We start from the raw sequence: 20160 nt of genomic DNA, 5'->3' as shown, positions 1-20160 counted from the left end.
GTTAGATTTTTGAACTATCGAGGAGTTGAAGGCTATGAGGAGCTTTCATAGTAGAGGAGTCGAAGCCTGGGACAGATCAGCCATGATCTTATGGAATGGTGGGGTAGGGTGGGCTTGAGGGGATGAAGGACCTAACTTGCTACTATTTCTTATAGTCATCGAATTATAGAGTCAGACAGCATCGAAAGAGACCCTTTGGTCCAATCAGTCCATACCGACCATGTTCCGAAACTAAACCATTCCCCACTGCCTGAACTTGGCCTATATCCCTCCAAACATTTCCTATTTATGAACTTATCCAAATGTCTTTTAAACATTGTAACTGTATCTGCATCCACCTCTTCCTCTGAAAATTCATTGCACACACAAACTACAGTGTCTGCAAAATAGTTGCCTCTCATGTTTTTTTACACCTGTCTCCTCTCACCTTAAAAATATAATGCCCCGTCTTGAAATACCCCACCCTCGGGAAAATACACCTGCCACTCTCTTTATTTATACCCCTCATGATTTTATAAACCTCAATCTCCTATGCTCCAGTGAAAAAAATCCCAGCCTGTTCAACCTCTCCTTATAACTCAATCCCTTCATTCCCAGCAACATCCTAGTAAATATTTTCTCCAGCTTAATAATATTCTTCCTATAACAGGGCGACCAGAACTGGACACAGTACTCTAGAAGAGGTCTCACCAAAGTCCTGTACAACCTCAATATGACATCCCAACTCCTTTACTCAAAAGTCTGAGCAATGAAGGCAAGCATGCTAAATGCCTACTTAACCACACTGTCTATGTGTTCTTATGTTATCATATTGCTGTCTGTGGATTCTTAGTTAGAAACAGATGCTGGAATCCAAAGTAAACAAGCAGGAAGCTGGAAAAACACGGCAAGCCAGGCAGCATCAGGAGGTAGAGAAGTCAATGTTTCGGGCATAACCCTTCCTCAGGACTGGGGGGGTAGGTGTAAGGTCAGCTGCAGATAAAGGGGCGGGTGTGTTGGGGAGGGTTTTGGGTGGGGAGACGGATGAATGGGCGGGATGAACACAGGTAGAGAGTGTAGCCCGGTTGGTCAATGGGAGGAATTAACCTGGTTGGTGGCTGGAAGGAAGGGGTGGTCAGAGGAATGGTACGAGGAGGAGGGGCTGGAAAGGAAATCGGGGGATGGGTTGGAAGGTTAATTGAAATTTGAGAATTCAATCAAGAGTCTTCCGGGCTGCAGGCTGTCCAGGCGGAAGATATGGTGTTGTTCCACCAATTTGCGGTCTGATTCGCTGTGGCAATGGAGGAGGCCAGGGATGGTCAGATCAGAGAGGGAGTGGGAAGGGGAATTGACGTGGGCGGTGACTGGAAGGTCAGGTCAGCCCCTGAGGGCCCAGCTGAGATGCTCAGCGAAATATGCCCATAGTTTACGTTTGGTCTCACCGATATCGAGAAGACCACATTGGGATCACCGGATGCAGTAAGCTAGGTCGGAGGAGTGGCAGCTGAACAGTGGATTCTTGGCTGAGCACAAATTGACTGCAGTGTTTCCCAAATTACAACAGTGATTACTCTTCAAATGTGCTTAATTGGTTGTAAAGCTCTTAGAGACATTCGATGGTTACGAAGAAACATGATATAAATCCCTTTCTTTTATTGATGCAGACATAGGGAAAGGAAAAAGCGTTGTTGGACTCGAAACATTAACTTTGCTTTCTCTCCATTGTTGCTGCCAAACTTGAGTTTCTCCAACAATTCCTGAGAGGGAAGGGAAGTTGTTTTGAGGGCATGTGATGAAACCTCCAGGAATGCACCTACTGAGGTTTGTCAATGCCTCCTGCCCATCAAGTAGTTGAAACACCACACATGTGCCTCCCCATCTTTCCCTGCATTACATTCCTGGCAACTAGAGGCATGGAACTATTAGAAGCGATATGGTTAGGGTTAGGTGGTCATTTGGCCCAACTGGTTTATGCTAACACAAAGACATCCCAATAACCTTTCTAATCCCATCTTCCTGCACACGGCCCATAGCCCTGCAGTGTAAAGCACTTAAGGTGCAGATCCAGGTACTATTTGAAAGAGTTTAGGGTCTCAGCAACTCAGGCAGCAAATTCCAGACACCCACCACCCTCTGTGTAAGAAAGTTTTTCCTCAAGTCTCTCTAATCCTTCTGCCATTCAGTGTGAATCTCTGACCCTTGGTTTTTGAACTCTCTGCCAAGGGAAACAGGTTGCTCTTGTCTACTCTTCTGGAGTAGTGTGTGCAGTTTTGGACACCCTGTTATAGGAAGGATATTAATAAACCAGATTTATTAGGACGTTGCTGGAAATGGAAATTTTAAAAATATATGAGGGACATCTTTTTACACAGACAGTGATTTGTGTGTGGAATGAATTTCCAAAGGAAGTGGTGGATGCAGGTACAGTTACAACATTTAAAAGACATTTAGACAAGTATGTGAATAGGAAATATTTGGAGGAATATGGGCAAAGTGCAGGCAGGTGGGACTAGTTTAGTTTGGGAACATTGTCAGCATGGACTGGTTGGACCAAAAGGTCTATTTTCATCCTGTATGAATCCAAGACCTCAATCGTTTCAACCCTCAGCCTTCTCTGTTCCAAGGAAAATGACCCTGACCTCTCCAATCACTCCTCCTACATACAATTCTCCAGCTCTGGCAACATTCTGGTAAATCATTTCTGCACTCTCTCCAGAGCAGTTCTGACCTTCCTGTGATGTGCTGACCAGAACTGCACACAATACTCCAATTGTGGCCTCACCTTTCTGAACTGACACTTTTTGAGTCGCTGGTTTTTGGCAAATAAGGCCCCCATTTTATTTTTGAAAATCGGAGCCTAACATCAGAATGCGGAACCCTGAATCAATTGGAACTGTCTCTCACTGCAGGCACACAAGGTGTCTCAATGGAACTGGGGCAGGTAGTTAGCAATGTCCAGTAAAATCATTGCCAGCATTCTCAAAGATCCATCCCACCCTGGCATTGCTTTTCTACAACCTCTACTATCAGGGAGAAGGTACAGACGCCTGAGCACACGCACCAGCCGGTTTAAAACAGTTTCTACCTTACTGTTGTTAAAATACTGAATGGACTCACAAACTCTTAACACTCACCTCTACCTGTGTTTTTGTTTTTGCTGCTGTTTACCTAATATTTACTTACCTATGCTACTTAACTCTGATCTGCCTGTATTGCTCGCAAAACAAAGCTTTTCACTGTGTCTCAGTATACACGTGACAATAAATTCAATTCAATTCAAAATACTGCCAATGCTAGAAATGGGAACTTAACACAGAGAATGGCTATCATGAGGGGACATAATTTTAAGGTGATTGGAGGAAGGTTTAGGGGAGATGTCAGAGGTCAGGTCTTTACACAGAGAGTGGTGGGTGCATGGAATTCACTGCCAGCGGTGGTAGTGGAGTCAGAGACATTAGGGACATTTAAGTGACTCTTGGAGAGGCACATGGATGATAGTAAGATGAAGGGTATGTAGGTTATTTTGATTTGAGGGTAGGATAGAAGGTTGGCACAACATCAAGGGCTGAAGGGCCTATACTGTGCTGTACTGTTCTATGTTCTATGTTGTGGAATGCTGAAAGAATGCTGCACGTCTGAAGAAGACCTAGAAAAATTAATTCCATTTCTCAGTCCACAGATGCAGCCAGACCTGCTGGGTTTCTCTAGTGTTCTCTGAGTTTGTTGAAGTAAAATTGAATTGAATTAGCTTTATTCTTACATGTACTCACAGAAGTATAATGAAAAGTTTGCAAGTTGTCACTACAACACCATTTCGGGCACAAAGGTACTGAGTTACAGAAAAATAAGGAAAACAAAGTTAAGAAGTTAAATGTTGCAGTTCACTTTCACACTTTTGCAAATTTGATTATCCACATGATAAATATTGTGCATCTTTCCGCCCACTGCAACTCCAATACTCGTTCAGCTGAAAAAAATGTGCAGTGTGTCTGTGCGGCACAGTACGCAGTCACATATTGTTCGTGGCACAGTTAGCTGTTTTCACCGTTTGTGAAAATCACTGACTGTGATATTCCTAGGGAACACACATCTGCTCACCTCCCCTCTCAACTCCCACCTCCACCTCCCCCCCCCAATCCCCCCACCCACCTCCCCACTCCATTCAAGTTGACATTTCCCTGGCCCCTAGTGCCAAAGACATCCTGGGGTTTTAGCCCCATGAACAAATTGCCCCAAGGAGATAAAATTTGGATGTAAGCGCTGAGAACTGATCACCAAGTGTAGGCATTGCAGCTAAACCCAACCCCACCTCTCTGCTGTCCTGGCCTTCCCACCTACATGCTCTTCAGGAGCATTTGGCCATGAAGGGGAAGGGGGTTCCTGGCAGATGTAGCCCATAGTGGTAGCAGCTTTGACAGGCAACAGAGTGGCTTGCATTTGTGTAGCGCCGTTCACAGCCTCAGAGTATCCCGCAGCCCTTGTCAGTCATTTAAGTGCCTTCTGAAGTGCAGTCAATGTGAAATGCAATGTAGGAAAATGAGCAGTCAAATTGCACACAACAAGGTCCAACAACTAGCAATGCCATGTTTTTTTTTGGTTGGAGGCCGGGGACCCCAGAGAGAATTCCCTTGCTTATCCTCACAATTTTGCAGTAGGATCTCTTACATCCACGTAAGTGGAGAACTGGAGTGTCGATTCAATCAATCATTTGGAAGGTGGCATCTGCAATAGTGTGGTACTCACCCCACGACTGGGTGTGCCAGTCTGGATGCAATGCTCAGCTTTCTGGAGGGGGAGCACATGGCATTCTCGCTCCAAAGCGAGGGGGCTACCCACTGAGCCACAGATGATCCGAACTAGAAGCAGTAACTGGGATCTTGCTCTTCATTAATGGCTCAGAAGACATTTGTTCACCAGTAGATGCAGGTTTTCAGTAAAAACTGAAAGTAACGTGGATGTTGTAAATCAGAAGCAAAAACAGAAATTGCTGGAAAAGCTCAGAAGGTTGGCAACATCTGCGGAGAGAAATCAGAGTTAACATTTCAGATCCCGTGACCCTTCCTCAGAACTGATGGTAGCTAGGAAAGTGTCATTTTTATTGCAGAAGATAGGGTGGGGGGAGGGGGTTAGGGAGTAAATGATAGGTGATTGGGGATAGAGCCCAGAGAGAGAGAATAGTTGGAGAGAGTGGGCAGTGATCTAGCTCGGAGGGTGAACAGGTGTTAATGGGGACTGTTAGTGGCTAACAGTGGGTGGTGTGTAACAGCAGACAATGTGATAACAAGGCTTGGTGTGTGGGGATTGGGGTAAGGATACGGGAGAGCTTGAGCCCTAAAGTTATTGAACTCGATTTTGAGTCCAGAAGGTTGCTGTGTCCCCAAGCTGGAAATGCAGGTTTTGTTCCAATTTGTGCAGTGGCCAATGTCTAACTCTTCCCTTTTGAACTGCACCTGACAAGTTCCGCAACACATCGAGGGCAATGCGGAGACAGCCTGGGTAATCAACCTCACGCCATGGATGGATTATGAATTCCGAGTCATCGCGAAGAACATCCTGGGGACCGGTGACCCCAGCCTGCCCTCACAAACGATACGCACCAGAGAAGCTGGTAAGTAGCCTCGCTTTTGGCACCACCAGCCTCCAGTTGTGACCCCATAATGGCTTTTTACAGAAACTTGATACAAACGCGGAGGACCCCAGCCACCGTTGGCACTCTGCAACAAAGGGTAAAAAAAAAGCTGTAGGTGCTGGGAATTGGAAACTCAGCAGATCAGGTAGCATCAGTGGAGAGAAAGAGAAAGAGAGAGTGCTCTCAGGTGGATTTTCATCTCCGAGGTGGTAGAGGGAGTCAGTAAAGTTCCTGGAGCTTGACGCAGTCACTTTGAGGCAAAGTGTGCTCAAGAATAGAAATGGCAGTGGGCTGCAGTCAGGGCAGCTGAACTGGGAAATCTTTCAGAGACAGGCTCTGGGGTTCACACACACCAGCGTGGGCTGTTTTAAAGGCTTGGTTTGAAGCTGTGGGGCTTCACTTCAATGATAATAATGAAATGAATGTCCCCTAATCCTACCCCTTGAACACACTCACACCCCACCACAAAACCCCACTCTGACCCCGCCATACACATTTGCCCTGTACCAGTCATCTGTGCTCCAGGACATCTCTGTATGAGTTCCTCAGGGTAATGTCCTAAGTCCAGTCATCTTCAGTTGCTTCATCAATGACCCCTCCATCATTACGGTCAGAAGTGGAGATGTTCGCTGATGATTGCACTATGTTCAGCATCATTCCTGAATCCTCAGACATTGAAGCAGTCCATATTCAAATGCAGCAAGATCTGGACAATATCCAGGCTTGGTCTGACAAGTGACAAGTAATATTCATACTACACAAATGCCAGGCTATGACCATCACCACCAAGAGACAATCTAACCACCGCCCCTTGACATTCAGTGGTGTTACCATCACTGAATCCCCCTCTATCAACATCCTGGGAGTTATCATTGATCAGAAACTCAACTGGACTCACCACATAAATGCAGTGGCTGCGAAACTGGTCAGAAGCTGGGAATACTGTGACAAGAAACTCTTCTCCTGACTCCCCACAGCCTGTTCAGCATCTACAAGGCACAAGTCAGCTGCAACCCCAACAACACTCAAGAACTTTGACACCACCCAGGACAAAGCAGCCCTCTTGGTGGTGTTACATCCACAAGCATCCACTCCCTCCACCACCAATGCTAAGTAGCAGCAGAGTATGTACTATCTACAAGATATATGCAGAATTCACCAAAGAATGCTGTCCTTCCATTAGATTAGATTAGATTACTTACAGTGTGGAAACAGGCCCTTCGGCCCAACAAGTCCACACCGCCCCGCCGAAGCGCAACCCACCCATACCCCTACATTTACCCCTTACCTAACACTACGGGCAATTTAGCATGGCCAATTCACCTGACATGCACATCTTTGGACTGTGGGAGGAAACCGGAGCACCCGGAGGAAACCCACGCAGATACGGGGAGAACGTGCAAACTCCACACAGTCAGTCGCCTGAGGCGGGAATTGAACCCAGGTCTCTAGCTCTGTGAGGCAGCAGTGCTAACCACTGTGCCACCGTGCTGCCCACCAAGCCCATGACCACTTCTATCTAGAAGGACAAGGGAGGCAGGTACATGGGAGCACCACCCCCTGCAAGTTCCCCTCCAAGCCACTCACCATCCTGACTTGCAAATATATTGCTGTTCCTTCACTCTTGCTGGGTCAGAATCCTGGGATTCCCTCCCTAAGGGCATTGTGGATCAACCCACTGCAGGTGGACTGCAGCGGTTCAAAGAGGCAGCTCACCCCCACCTTCTTAAGGGGCAACTAGGGATGGACAGTAAATGTTGGCCCAATCAGCAACTCCCACATCCCAAAAATGAATAAATAAAAAAATAATTCATGCCACTTATGCCTCTCTACTCACCTCTTTCATGGCTCTTTTGTCCCCCATACCCAATTATTGCATTTCCATGCCCACTGACTCACTGTACTCTGTATATAACCACTGAATTCTATAGTGAAATAGCTTCAGTAAAAAAATGCCTTAAAAAAGTCATTCATGGTTTCTTGCTATGTTTTAAAAACAGGTCCTTTAACTACAGGGCATTGGAAAGCCAATTATCAAGGACCTTCAAATATCACAGCAGATGCTGCAGGCACTCGAAACTTCAATTTTGTGTAAATAAATGCAGCAGATTTTTTTTGTTAACTGGCATCATTGGGACCAGGCATGTGCTGGTTTATCAAATATTCCAGATAATCAGGAGGTACACATAACCAGAGTAAACCCTGACTAAGACATCAGCATCTTTTAAAACATCTATGTAAGATCATCAACACACCTTCTAACATCAATGAAAAACCACACAGCAAGCAATAAAAATATAGTGCAGCATAAATACTCATAGATCACAGTATTTGAGGTAAACAATATTTGCCAGTAAATCAAGAGTGCCAGTTGTTAAGATGCTGGTTAAAACCAAGTTTGCTGAATTGTGTTAATGGCAGCAGAGAACTAGATCTGTCAAACTAGTAATGTTTTCCTTGGGGCTCAGATGTGCCATTAGTCTAATGGATACCCAACCTCTCAGCCAAGAATACATCATGAGCCAAATGAAGCTGTTGTTTATCTTGATGCTGGATATGGTCTCTTAGACAGCTCCTTGCTTACAGTTAAGTGTATTCCAATTTGTGTTTCCTAGCTCCAACAGTTGCTCCATCAAACATTAGTGGAGGAGGTGGAGATCAGCACGAGGTGACCATGTTGTGGATGGTATGTATTAAAAGGGGTTCACATCTGGAACTGGGAGGATCCCAGGCTCACAGTGGGAAGGCGCTCCAACTGAAAACCACAAGATATAGATTAGAAGCAGAGATTCTAGACAAAAGTAATTCCTTTGTTTTCAACAGTGAAAGGCAAGGCCTTTAATGACTCTTCCTTCTTGCCAACACATCAGGGACAAATATACAAATACAAAAAAAAATCACAAATGAGGCTAAAGGTTGCCTGAATACTTTGCCCCATAGAGCAATGACTTTGTGGTCTTTTTCCTTATTTTATCTCACCTTATCAGCTCGTGATCAGCTTCCACTCCTTTCTATCCATGTACTTATCAACTTCCCGTTATATTAATTATACTCTCATCTCTGCCATTCTCTACGGTAGCAAGTTCCACATTCTAACCTTTGTGTTTATAAAATCATGTTGGATATAGGTAAGGTGAATGACAAGGGTCTTTTCCCTAGGGTAGGGGATTTCAAGACCAGGGGGCATGTCTTTAAGGTGCGAGGGGAAAGATTTTAAAAAGACATAAGGGACAATTTTTCTTTTAAGTGGAGGGTGGTTCATGTGTGGAATAAATTTCTAGGGGAAGTGATGGATGCAAGTACAGTTACAACAGTTAAATGCCATTTAGATAAGTACATGAATAAGAAATGTTTGGAGGGATATGGGCCAAATGCAGGCAGGTGGGAGTAATTCGGTTTGGGATTATGGTCGGCATGGACTGGTTGGACCAAAGGAAATATATCGCTCCAGACTCAATGGGCTGAATGGCCTAATTTCTGCTCCTATGTTGTATGGTCTTATGGAGACAGCGATATATCACAGTGTAACAGTGACATCAGCTATCATGTGCAAGAGATTGTGATGAAAGGATGGAATAGTCTGCACTAGTGGGGGAATGAGAGAGAATAGGATTTTGTCCAATTGTATAAAGAAAAGTGTTTGCAGAAACCTATTGGGGCCAGAGACAAGCCATTATTAGGTAAGGAGAAACTGTTACAGGTCACAAACTATCAGCAATGTCAAGGATAGACAACTCTCCAATGTGCAGAGCTGAACTCAAGCCATGGAATTACCTGAAATGAAAAAAAAGGATTGTGGGAAGGAAAAGGGAATGGGATGAGCTGAACTGCTCTTTGAGAGAACTGGCATGGATTTAGTGGGCTGAAGGACCTAACTGTGCCAATACCATTCTGTGAATCGATTCGGTCACCTCTTCATCTTCTCCTTTCAAAGTTAAAGAGACCCATCTGGTCAGACTCACCTGATCATTATGAAATGCTGAACCTCTAGATTTGGTTTCAGCATTTATGGGATCTGGAAAAGAAAGCTTCAGGCAGTTCCTGGACGCCAGGCCCTTTGGCTGAGAGATGCCTGTAAGTTTGGATATTGGAGGATGCCACGTTCATCCAAAATAAAACAAAGACGTTGGGAATCTGGAACAAAGCAGAAATTTCTGGCCTGGACTGGATCTGAAATGTTAACTCTGTTTCTCTCTCCACAGATGCCGCCAGACCTGCTGAGTTTCTCCAGCAATTTCTGCTCTTGCTTCACCTTCACTTGTGATGTGCCTGTGATTCAAGCACACACTGAAATGCCTATTTGAAAGTCACTGATGGATCACAGACAAATGTTAGAGATGAGGCTAGAATCACTGGCACAAGTAAAGAACAGCTCCTCTGGGCGAAGCAGGGGCCCCATAGAATCATAGAAACCCCCCTCCCCCCAGTATGGTAGCAGGCCATTTAATCCACACCAACCCTCGAAAAAGCACCCCCACTCCATCTCTGCATTTCCCATGGTTAACCCACCTACCCTGCACATAATAGACAATTTAGTTTGGCCAATCCCCCTAACCTGCACACCTTTGAACTGTGCGAGGAAACCCACGCAGATACGGGAAGACTGTGTAAACTCCACACAGACAGTCACCCAAGGCTGGAATTGAACCTGGGTCCCCAGTGCTGTGAGGCAGCAGAGCTAACCATTGAGCCACAGGGCTTCCTCTGGGTGGGGATGAGGGTTTGAAATGCCTCTCTAAACGTTAAAAATCACACAACACCAGGTTATAGTCCAACAGATTTATTTGGTAGTACAAGCTTTCAGAGCGTTGCTCCTTCATAAGGTACAAGGAACAGTGCTCCGAAAGCAAGTATTTCCAAATACACCTGTTGGACTATAATCTGATGTTGTCTGATTTTTAACTTTGTCCACCACAGTCCAACACTGGCATCTAGACATCACTTCTAAATGTTGACTTCCCTATTTAATAATGGATTCATTTCAGCCCGTGCCACGTGAGTACCAGAACGGTGATGGTTTTGGTTACATCATCACATTCCGAAAAGAAGGGACAAAGGACTGGAAAAATGCAAAGGTTCTGGGAGCTGATTCCTCACGATACGTTTACCGGAATGATACAATTGCATCATACAGCCGATTCGAAGTGAAGGTGAAGGCCTTTAACAATAAAGGGCAGGGGCCGTACAGTCAGAGTGCGATTGTCTACTCTGCAGAGGAAGGTAAGCCTGATGATCCCATCCCTCTGAAGTTACCAGCGCTCAAGTCCTGAATTTCAAAACATCATTTACATTTAGACAGGTCAAACACTGGAAGGATGTTCCCAGTGACCAAGGAGTCCACAGTCTCAAGCATACGGGTCGGACTAAGACGAGGAAAAAAGTCTTCACCCAGAGAGTGGGGAGCCTGTAGAATTGTCTGCCACAGAAAGCAGTCACGGCCATAACATTGAGTGTTTTCAAGAAGGCATTAGATATAGTTCTCAGGGCTAAAGGGGTCAAAGGATGTGAGGCAAAAGCAGAAACAGGGGACTGAGTTGGATGATCAGCCATGATCCGACTGAATGGTAGAGAAGGCTTGAGGGGCGGAATGGTCTACTCCTGTTCCTATGTTTTTATCTTTCTTCCCATACAGTTGGACAATTTATTCAGAGAATTACAGCATGTTAGGAGGCAGTTCAGCCCATTATTTCTGGACTGGCTCTTGAAGTGAGCTATCCAATCGGTCCAATTGCATGCTCTTCATTGAGATAGAGATTTCAAAGGCATGGATGAGTTGGAGAGGCTGGAGTTGTTCTCCATTGAGAACAGAATGGTAAAGGAAAATTTGACAGCGAGGGGTCTGAGCACAGTAGGTAAGGAGACTGTATTCCCATTGACAGAGGGGTCAAGACCTATAAGACACTGAATTAAGGTGATTAGCAAAGGTGAAATTGGGTAAAGTATTTTTATTCAGCAAGAGGTTGCAATCTGGAATTCACTGCCTGGGAATATGGTAGAAGCAGATTCCATTTTTTTTCTTTCCAAATTGAATTGAATAAAGTGCAAGAAATGATTACAGGGCTGTGGAGTGAGGGCAAGGGAGCGAGACTAATGGAATTGCTCTTACAGACAGCCAGAATTGTAAGATAGACTGAATGGCCTCCTATTTTGTAATCTTTCAATGATCCTCTCACCATCATTCAACAATTTTCTCCCAATCAGATATTAATCCGATTTCCATTTCAATGAGGCAATTGAGTCTGCTTCCACCAGCCTATCAGGAGTGCAATCCAGGTTATGTGCACCAAATATCAAAATTCTCCACATTTTCCACCTGGACATGATTTAGATTAAACCTGTGGTCCACGGCTTACTGACCTTTCTCTCAGGGGACACCGGTTCTCCTTACTTACTCTGTCAAAACCCTGCAAAGTTTTGAGCATCTTTACAAACTGCCCACTCCTTCTCCCAGCACCACCTTCCCAGCATCTCCAGTCTCTCCAGGTAACTTCCTCGACACCCAGCTTACCTCTACAGGTAACGTCCTACTATCCCCAGGTTACCTCTCCGGGTAACGTCCTACTATCCCCTGGTTACCTCTTCAGGTAACATCCTGCTATCCCCAGGTTATCTCTCCAGGTAACGTCCTACTATCCCCAGCTTACCTCTCCAGGTAACGTCTTACTATCCCCAGGTTATCTCTCCAGGTAACGTCCTACTATCCCCTGGTTACCTCTTCAGGTAACGTCCTACTATCCCCTGGTTACCTCTCCAGGTAACGTCCTACTATCCCCTGGTTACCTCTCCAGGTAACGTCCTGCTATCCCCAGGTTACCTCTCCAGGTAACATCCTGCTATCCCCAGGCTACTTCTCCAGATAACATCGTGCTATCCCCAGGTTATCTCTCCGAGTAACGTCCTGCTATCCCCAGCTTACCTCTCCAGGTAACGTCCTGCTATCCCCAGGTTATCTCTCCGGGTAACGTCCTGCTATCCCCAGGTTACCTCTCCAGGTAACTTCCTGCTATCCCCAGGTTATCTCTCCAAGTAACTTCCTGCTATCCCCAGGCTACTTCTCCAGATAACATCGTGCTATCCCCAGGTTATCTCTCCGAGTAACGTCCTGCTATCCCCAGGTTACCTCTCCAGGTAACGTCTGCTATTCCCAGGTCACCTCTCCAGGTATTGTCCTGCTATCCCCAGGTTACCTCTCCAGGTAATCCCTGATTGTGGGGTCTAGAATTAGGGAACATTGTGTTAGAGTAAAAGAGAGGGAATTTAGGACTGAGATGAGGAAGAACCTCTTTACTAGAAGATGACCAGTCTTCGGAGGAACTGTGGATGTTCAATCATTGAGTAAGTTTAGTGGGAGATTGATAGATTTCTAGTTACTAATTACATCAAGAGATATGGGGATAATGCAGGAATATGGCGTTGAGGTACATGATCAATAATGATTTAGAATGGCAGTGCAAGCTCAAGGGGCTGAATGGCCTACTTTTCTGCTCCCAAATTCCTGATTGTGGTCATCCATTTCTAGCAAATCCCTTGTGCATCCTCTCCAAAGCCTTGTCATTCTTCCTAAAGAGTGGCTTCAAGAATTGGACATGATGGACAATGAATGCTGCTTCAGCATGAGGAATCATAACAGAAGGCAGTAAGACCAAATGGACATCCATTGCCTCACACCACCCTGAACTGTTCGCCAAGAGGGTGAATGCTGGAAATGTAAATCACATAATGCGTCCTGTCCACAGCACGGAGGCCACTCATTGTACAGTCTAATGGTCCACTACTCTTCACATTCATCTCTCAACAAACTACTCACCAATCTTTCTCGCTCCCCTCAGAACCAAGCGTTGCCCCCTCTGAGGTATCAGCCCAAAGCCTGACCTCTTCTGAAATCGAGGTGAGCTGGCGTGCTGTCGAACAGGTCACCATGAATGGTATTCTTCTGGGCTACGAGGTGAGTTGCTGATTGGTCAATCCCTTTTCCCATTGAACTGGGTGTTCTGTATGTGGTCAAATGCGCTTTGTGAAACATGAAGATGTAACTGATCACATGACTCTGTCATAAGGCTCGGGGGGGGATCTGATTGACAGGTATGGGGTTGGGGTGTGGGGGTGGAGGGTGTGGGTGTTGTTGGGGGCAGGGACAGAATTCAAAGTTTGGGAGAAGATTTGTAGCTCGGCTGCTCGTTGTTGTGGTTCTGTTCACCGAGCTGGGAATTTGTGTTGCAGACATTTCGTCCCCTGTCTAGGTGACATCCTCAGTGATTGGGAGCCTTCTGTGAAGCGCTTCTGTGATGTTTCCTCCGGCATTTACAGTGGTTTGAATCTGCCGCTTCCAGTTGTCAGTTCCAGCTGTCCGCTGCAGTGGTCGGTATATTGGGTCCAGGTCGATGTGCTTATTGATTGAATCTGTGGATGAGTGCCATGCCTCTAGGAAGTCCCTGGCTGTTCTCTGTTTGGCTTGTCCTACAATAGTAGGACACTAAACACTACATAGGACAAACAGGAAGACAGCTAACGGTCCGCATCCATGAACACCAACTAGCCACGAAACGACATGACCAGCTATCCTTAGTAGCCACACACTCAGATGACAAGCAACATGAGTTCGACTGGGACAACACTACTATTATAGGACAAGCCAAACAGAGAACAATCAGGGAATTCCTAGAGGCATGGCACTCATCCACAGATTCAATCAATAAGCACATCGACCTGGACCCAATGTACCGACCACTGCAACGGACAGCTGGAACAGACAACCGGAAGCGGCAGATTCAAACCACTATAAATGCCGGAGGAAACATCACAGAAGCGCTTCACAGGAGGCTCCCAAGCACTGAGGATAACTTTTTGAGTTATCTTTTTGATTGATAACTTTTTGAGTATTGATGTAAATAAAGGAGTGTTGTAGTACAAAAGAAGTTGAAGTGTCTCATTTAGTGATTGGAGCCTCAGGGACAACATGTCTGCAGTGACATGCTGCTGCCTGAGATACCCCAGAGTAATATCTCAATGTGCAGGAGGCAGTGTTAGCTGGAAGCAAAAGAAACAGCATTGTACAGGGATGTGGACAAAAAATCCTCCCAGTCACTCTTGACAGTTTCTCACCATGCTTCGGATAAATTCACGTCGCAGGAGCTCAGAGGAATTTCCAAAGCCCGTGATAACGCACTAAATGACAATGCAGTGTGTGATCCCCATGCAAGCTGCCATTCAGGACAGCGACTACAGTCATCTACACACAGGTAAACAAGAGCACGGTGATTCAACAGGAATCCAGGTAGTGCTAATGTGCCTCTGCACACAGATAGGTGACATCACTTTGTTCCTGTTGATAGTATTGTGTTATGCTGTAAAACTCACAGCCAGGCCAAAACAAATCCAGCACCAAGGCAAAGACTGGATCCAACATCAACAGAAACCAATGACTCAGACAGAGCAATTCCCCAGAGAATATAACCGATGACATCAGTCACTATGGCTGTCGGTAGGGTTATTTACATTTTGTAAACAGAGAACTAAGGAATATTGAAAAGCAAGTTTGAAATGCAATTTTTTTCATTATTGTGAAAGAACAACTCCAAATCTGGAAATCAGATGGCCTACTCCTTGGAGAAGGTGGTGGTGAGCTGCCTTCTTGAACTGCTGCAGTCTTTGGGATATAGGGATGCCAAGTGTGCCATTAGAAAGGAATTCCCAGAGGATCACCCAGGTACACTGAAGGAAGGGTAATATATTTCCAAGGTCAGAAGTCGCATGATACCAGATTATAGTCCAACAGGTTTATTTGAAGTCACCCAGCTTTCGAAGCGCTGTCCCTGAGGTCAGGTTCTGTGAAAGCTGGTGATTTCAAATAAACCTATTGGACTATAACCTGGTGTCATGTGACTTCTGACCTTGTCCAACACTGGCACCACCACATCATGATATATTTCCAAGTCAGTGGGTGGCTTGGAGGGAAACTTGCAGTTGATACCATTCCCATTCATCTTGTCTTTCTAGATGGTAGTGGTTGTGGGTTTAGGAAGTGCTTTTGAGTAAGCTATTACAATGCACCTTGTAGCTGGTACAGACTGCCTCCTCTGTGTGACTGTGGTGAAGTAAGTGAATATTGAAGGTTGTGGATGGAATGCCAATCAAGTGGACTGTCTTAATGACACAATTGGAAAGTAGCTCTTATAGTGCAAGGGTAACATCCCTTCCTCTGCTCTAGAATGTCTGGGTTCAAGTCCCATCTCCCCCAGACATATGTCATAACGTTTGAACAGATTGATTAAAAATCAGACCAAAGTTCATTTCCAGCATCTTTGTTTTTTTTAATTCACTCGTGAGTTGTAGGTGTCGCTGGCTGAGCTAGCATTTTCTGGTCATCCCTAATTGACCTTGGTCACAACTGAGTGTCTTTCTCAGTCATTTTAGTGTCAACCACATTTCCGTGGATCTGGAGTCAACTTTGGGCCAGGTCAGGTAAGGGCAGTAGATTCCACCCCTCAATGACATGAGTAAACTGCATTGGTCTTTTTTTTAATGACAATTGATTTTTAATTCCAGGTTTGTTACTGAGTTCAAATTCCACCATCTGCCATGAATCCCAAAATATTCTCAGAATTAAGGGGAGCCCATTTAAGATGCGATGAGGAGGAATTTCTTCTCTCAGAGAGTTGAGTGTCTTTGGAACCCCTTGCCACAGAGAGCTGTGGGGCAGAATCCTTGGGTATATCCAAGGCTGAGATGGACTCAATCAGTTGGGGAATCAAGGGTTTCAGGGAAAGGCAGGAATCTCAGATCAGCCATAATCCAATTGAATGACAGAACAGGCTCAAAGGCTGAATGGTTTACTCCTGTTTCCATTACTTACAGTCTCAAGGTTACCCAGGTCCCTGGGTTACTAGGCTCGTGCCAATACCACTAGACCATTGCCTCCCTTCACTGACCCATTTTACACCATGACGCATAGTCAGAATGACCCTCTGAGACATTAATTCGAAACAATCTGACGCAGTTTACCTAACATTTGTTTTTCACTAAATTACTTTCTTCTAATCTTTGTCAATTTCTTTCTCCCCTGTGGTTTTTTCCATCTTTCTCACATCCAAAGATCAGGTATTGGAGAGACAACGATAAAAAGGCATCGGCTGACCGCAAGAGAACGCCAGGGCTGGAGTTGTCAGCTCGTGTCACGGGTCTGAGGCCCAGCACTCTATACCACGTGGAAGTCAGAGCCTACAATAGCGCTGGGAGTGGTCCTCCCAGTCTCTCTACAACTGTCACCACAAAGAAAGCACGTGAGTACTGACCTGGTGTCCTCATGTTATAACCTGCGGCAGAACAAACCGAACTGAAGGCCAAATCTTGCACTAAACTACTCCTGGATATGAAATAGTCACTAGCAATGGGGAGGACATTCCTTGTGCAGAGGGTGGTTCGAATATGGGAGAAAATATATTGAATTGATTTTTTTATTTGATTTGATTGACTATTGTCACATGCACCTAGGTACAGTGAAAACTTTGTTTTGTGTGCAGTACAGGCAAGTCATACCATACAAAGACCATAGTGTGATAGAACAGAGCGAGGAATTTGAAGTTACAGCTGCAAAGAAGATGCACAACAAACAAGATCAACATTAGACATCCAGAAGTCTATTAACAGCAGGGAAAGAAGCTGGTCTTGAACCAGTTGGTACATGTGTTTAAGCTTCTGTAACTTCTGCCTGTCAGGAGAGGTTGTAAGAAATTATGAGATATTGCTTGACAAAGGACTCAAGCACTGACAAGCAGAAAAGACCACAATCAAATGAACCATGATCTGATTGAATGGCTGAGCAGGCTAGATGGGCCGAATGTCCTGCTGTTCTTATTTATTCAGATCTTATGAAAGTGAAAGGGAGACATAATTCAAGCCTTTGAAAAGTTTTGAAGGTGCAGCTCAAGAATCATAATTCTGAAAACCTCAGCACCAACTAGTTTTTGAATAAAGGATATTTTTGGTTTTCGGATGAACTCACCCCTGTAGGTTTGTTCATGTCCCCTCAGGTCCATTGGTAAAAAGTTTCTGTTGGTCTAAACAAATCTGAAAGTTCAAAGTTTGGGTGAAGATTTGTAGCTCGGGTGCTCATTGTTGTGGTTCTGTTCGCCGAGCTGGAAATTTTTGTTGCAAACGTTTCGTCCCCTGTCTAGGTGACATCCTCAGTGCTTGGGAGCCTCCTGTGAAGCGCTTCTGTTGTGTTTCCTCCGGCATTTATAGTGGCCTGTCCCTGCCGCTTCCGGTTGTCAGTTTCAGCTGTCCGCTGTAGTGGCCGGTATATTGGGTCCAGGTCGATGTGTTTGTTGATGGAGTTTGTGGATGAGTGCCATGCTTCTAGGAGTTCCCTGGCTGTTCTTTGTTTGGCTTGACCTATAATGGTAGTGTTGTCCCAGTCGAATTCATGTTGCTTGTCGTCTGCGTGTGTGGCGACTAAGGAAAGTTCTTTTTCCCAAAGGCCCCAAGTGAACCTGTTGACACACTGAGTCAAAAAATCTTTCCAATTTGGGCCAAGCAAAGTTTATTCCAAAGGGCTCGGTGGCTCAGTGGTTAGCACTGCTGCCTCATAGCACCAGGGTCCCAGGTTTGATTCCAGCCTTGGGTGACTGTCTGTGTGGCATTTGTACATTCTCCCTGTGTCTGCATCGGTTTCCTCGAGCAGGTCAGGTGAATTGGCCATGCAAAATTGCCCACTAGTGTTAGTGTTTGGAGGGAAATGGCTCTTCGGAGGGTTGGTGTGGACTGATTGGGCCGAAGGGCCTGTTTCCACACTGTAAGTAATCTAAACTTGGAGTACCTATAGACTTTTTCTGGTCCGCTTTCAAAAACACCTTTGGTTTTTCAGTTCAGGGGCATGTGGATAAAGGATACACGTATAAATGTGTGATTGGTGAACACAACCTAAACATGACTGAATGCCAAATAAATCTACTACAATGAATATTCATTCAGGGGATGTGGACATCACTGACAACCTGGAGAAGGTAGTGGTGAGCTGCTTTCTTGAACCACAGTGCTCATAGAATCAATCACAATATGGATAAGGGCCATTCAGTCCAACAAGCCCAGACTGACTGTCTGAACAGCATCCCATCCAGACCCACCTTCCTACCCTATTCCTGCATCTCCCATGGCTAATCCACCTAACCGTACACATCCCTGGATAACTCTGGGCAATTTGGCATGACCAATCCACCTAACCTGCACATTTTTGCACTGAGAGAGGAAACTGGAGCACCCAAAGGGGAGAATGTGCAAACTCCAAACAGTCGCCCGAGGTTGGAATTGAACCATGTCCCTGGCGCTGTGAGGCAGCATTGCTAACCACTGAGCCATCATGCTGCCCCAAGCTGTTAGAAAGGGATTTCCAGAATTTTGACCTGGTGATAGTGAAAGAACAGAGATACAATTCCAAGTCAGGATGGTGAGTGGCTCAGAGGGGAACCAACAGGAAATAAGGTTTCCATGTACCTGCTGCCCTTATCATTTTAGATGGCAGAGATCACATGAATGGATGCCGTCTGAGGAGCCTTGGGAAGTTATTGCAGTGCATCTTGTGTCCTGTAGATGCAGTTTGTACTGTGCATAGGTGGTGAAGGGAGTGAAAGTTGAAGGTGGAGGATGGAGTGCGAATTAAATAGCTGTCTTGCCCTGAATGATGTTAAAATTCTGGAGTGTTGTTGGAGCTGCACTCATTCAGGTAAGTGGGGAGCATTCCATTGTAGCAATAAAGTGGATGTTAGAACACGGAAACATGCACTGCCTGCACGCATTCCCCACTCACATACAGGCAGCACCCACATGCATAAAGCTAATAACCTTCAGAAGCAGAGCACTCAAAGCCCCCTAGATAACTTGCATTCTTATAATAGAAGAAAGTCATTCTCAATAACATAAACAGCACAATATACCGTGAAGATTAAACCTCTCAATCCAGAAAGGCATTTTCTTAACAAAAACAAAAATTGCTCAAAAAGCTCAGCAGGTCTGGCAGCATCTGCGGAGAGAAATCAGAGTTAACATTTCGAGTCTGGTGACCCTTCCTCAGGACCAGTACCTTCTCCATGTTTTCAGTCACTGCCAGACCTGCTGTACTTTTCCAGCAATTTCTGTTTTTATTTCTGATTTACAGCATCCATAAATCTTTTTGTTTTAATTAAGCACGTTCTAAAGTCTGACTCTTGCATTTTCACTGTCTTATTTTGTTTTTCACTTCCCAAAACTTTTTCCGCTGACTGTGACTTTGCCAGTTTTCTGGGTAACCACTCATCCCTGTTAAACATAAAAGTTAATGGTTCCCAAGCACCCTCCAGTTGGCCTTCACAAGATCAGCACGTGTGTCCCCCGTGCCTAGATTTGAGGAGGACAGTGCAATTTCTGAGGAGGACAAGGAAGCATTGGATACAAAATGAGTAAAAGGCAGCAATTGACATTTCCCAGTGAAACTCTACACTCGAGGAAAACCCATTTGTTGTCAGCACAGGAAAAGGTTTATTTTCCCCCATGGCTTTGGCCAGCATGTGACCATAGTCCCC

The 20160-nt window shown here is 45.2% G+C and overlaps 1 protein-coding gene across 2 annotated transcripts in view; it reads left to right on the top strand.

Moving 5' to 3' along the window:
• cntn2 (contactin 2) overlaps positions 1-20160 on the top strand; it is a 234604-nt gene that overhangs the window by 199586 nt on the left and 14858 nt on the right. For both annotated transcript variants that reach the window (XM_043716479.2, XM_087973467.1), the window contains exons 16-20: positions 5438-5587; positions 8224-8294; positions 10594-10828; positions 13438-13553; positions 16701-16887. In XM_043716479.2, coding sequence (XP_043572414.2) covers positions 5438-5587; positions 8224-8294; positions 10594-10828; positions 13438-13553; positions 16701-16887 — 759 coding nt within the window. The remainder of the gene's footprint in view (positions 1-5437; positions 5588-8223; positions 8295-10593; positions 10829-13437; positions 13554-16700; positions 16888-20160) is intronic.

This window comes from Chiloscyllium plagiosum, unplaced genomic scaffold (assembly GCF_037043375.1).
Source record: "Chiloscyllium plagiosum isolate Xiang-an unplaced genomic scaffold, Cpla_swu_hap1 HiC_scaffold_26, whole genome shotgun sequence".
In the NCBI taxonomy this organism is placed as follows: Eukaryota; Metazoa; Chordata; class Chondrichthyes; order Orectolobiformes; family Hemiscylliidae; genus Chiloscyllium; species Chiloscyllium plagiosum.
The sequence above is the reverse complement of the archived record's forward strand: the minus strand, read 5'-3'. Positions and strand labels throughout refer to the sequence as shown.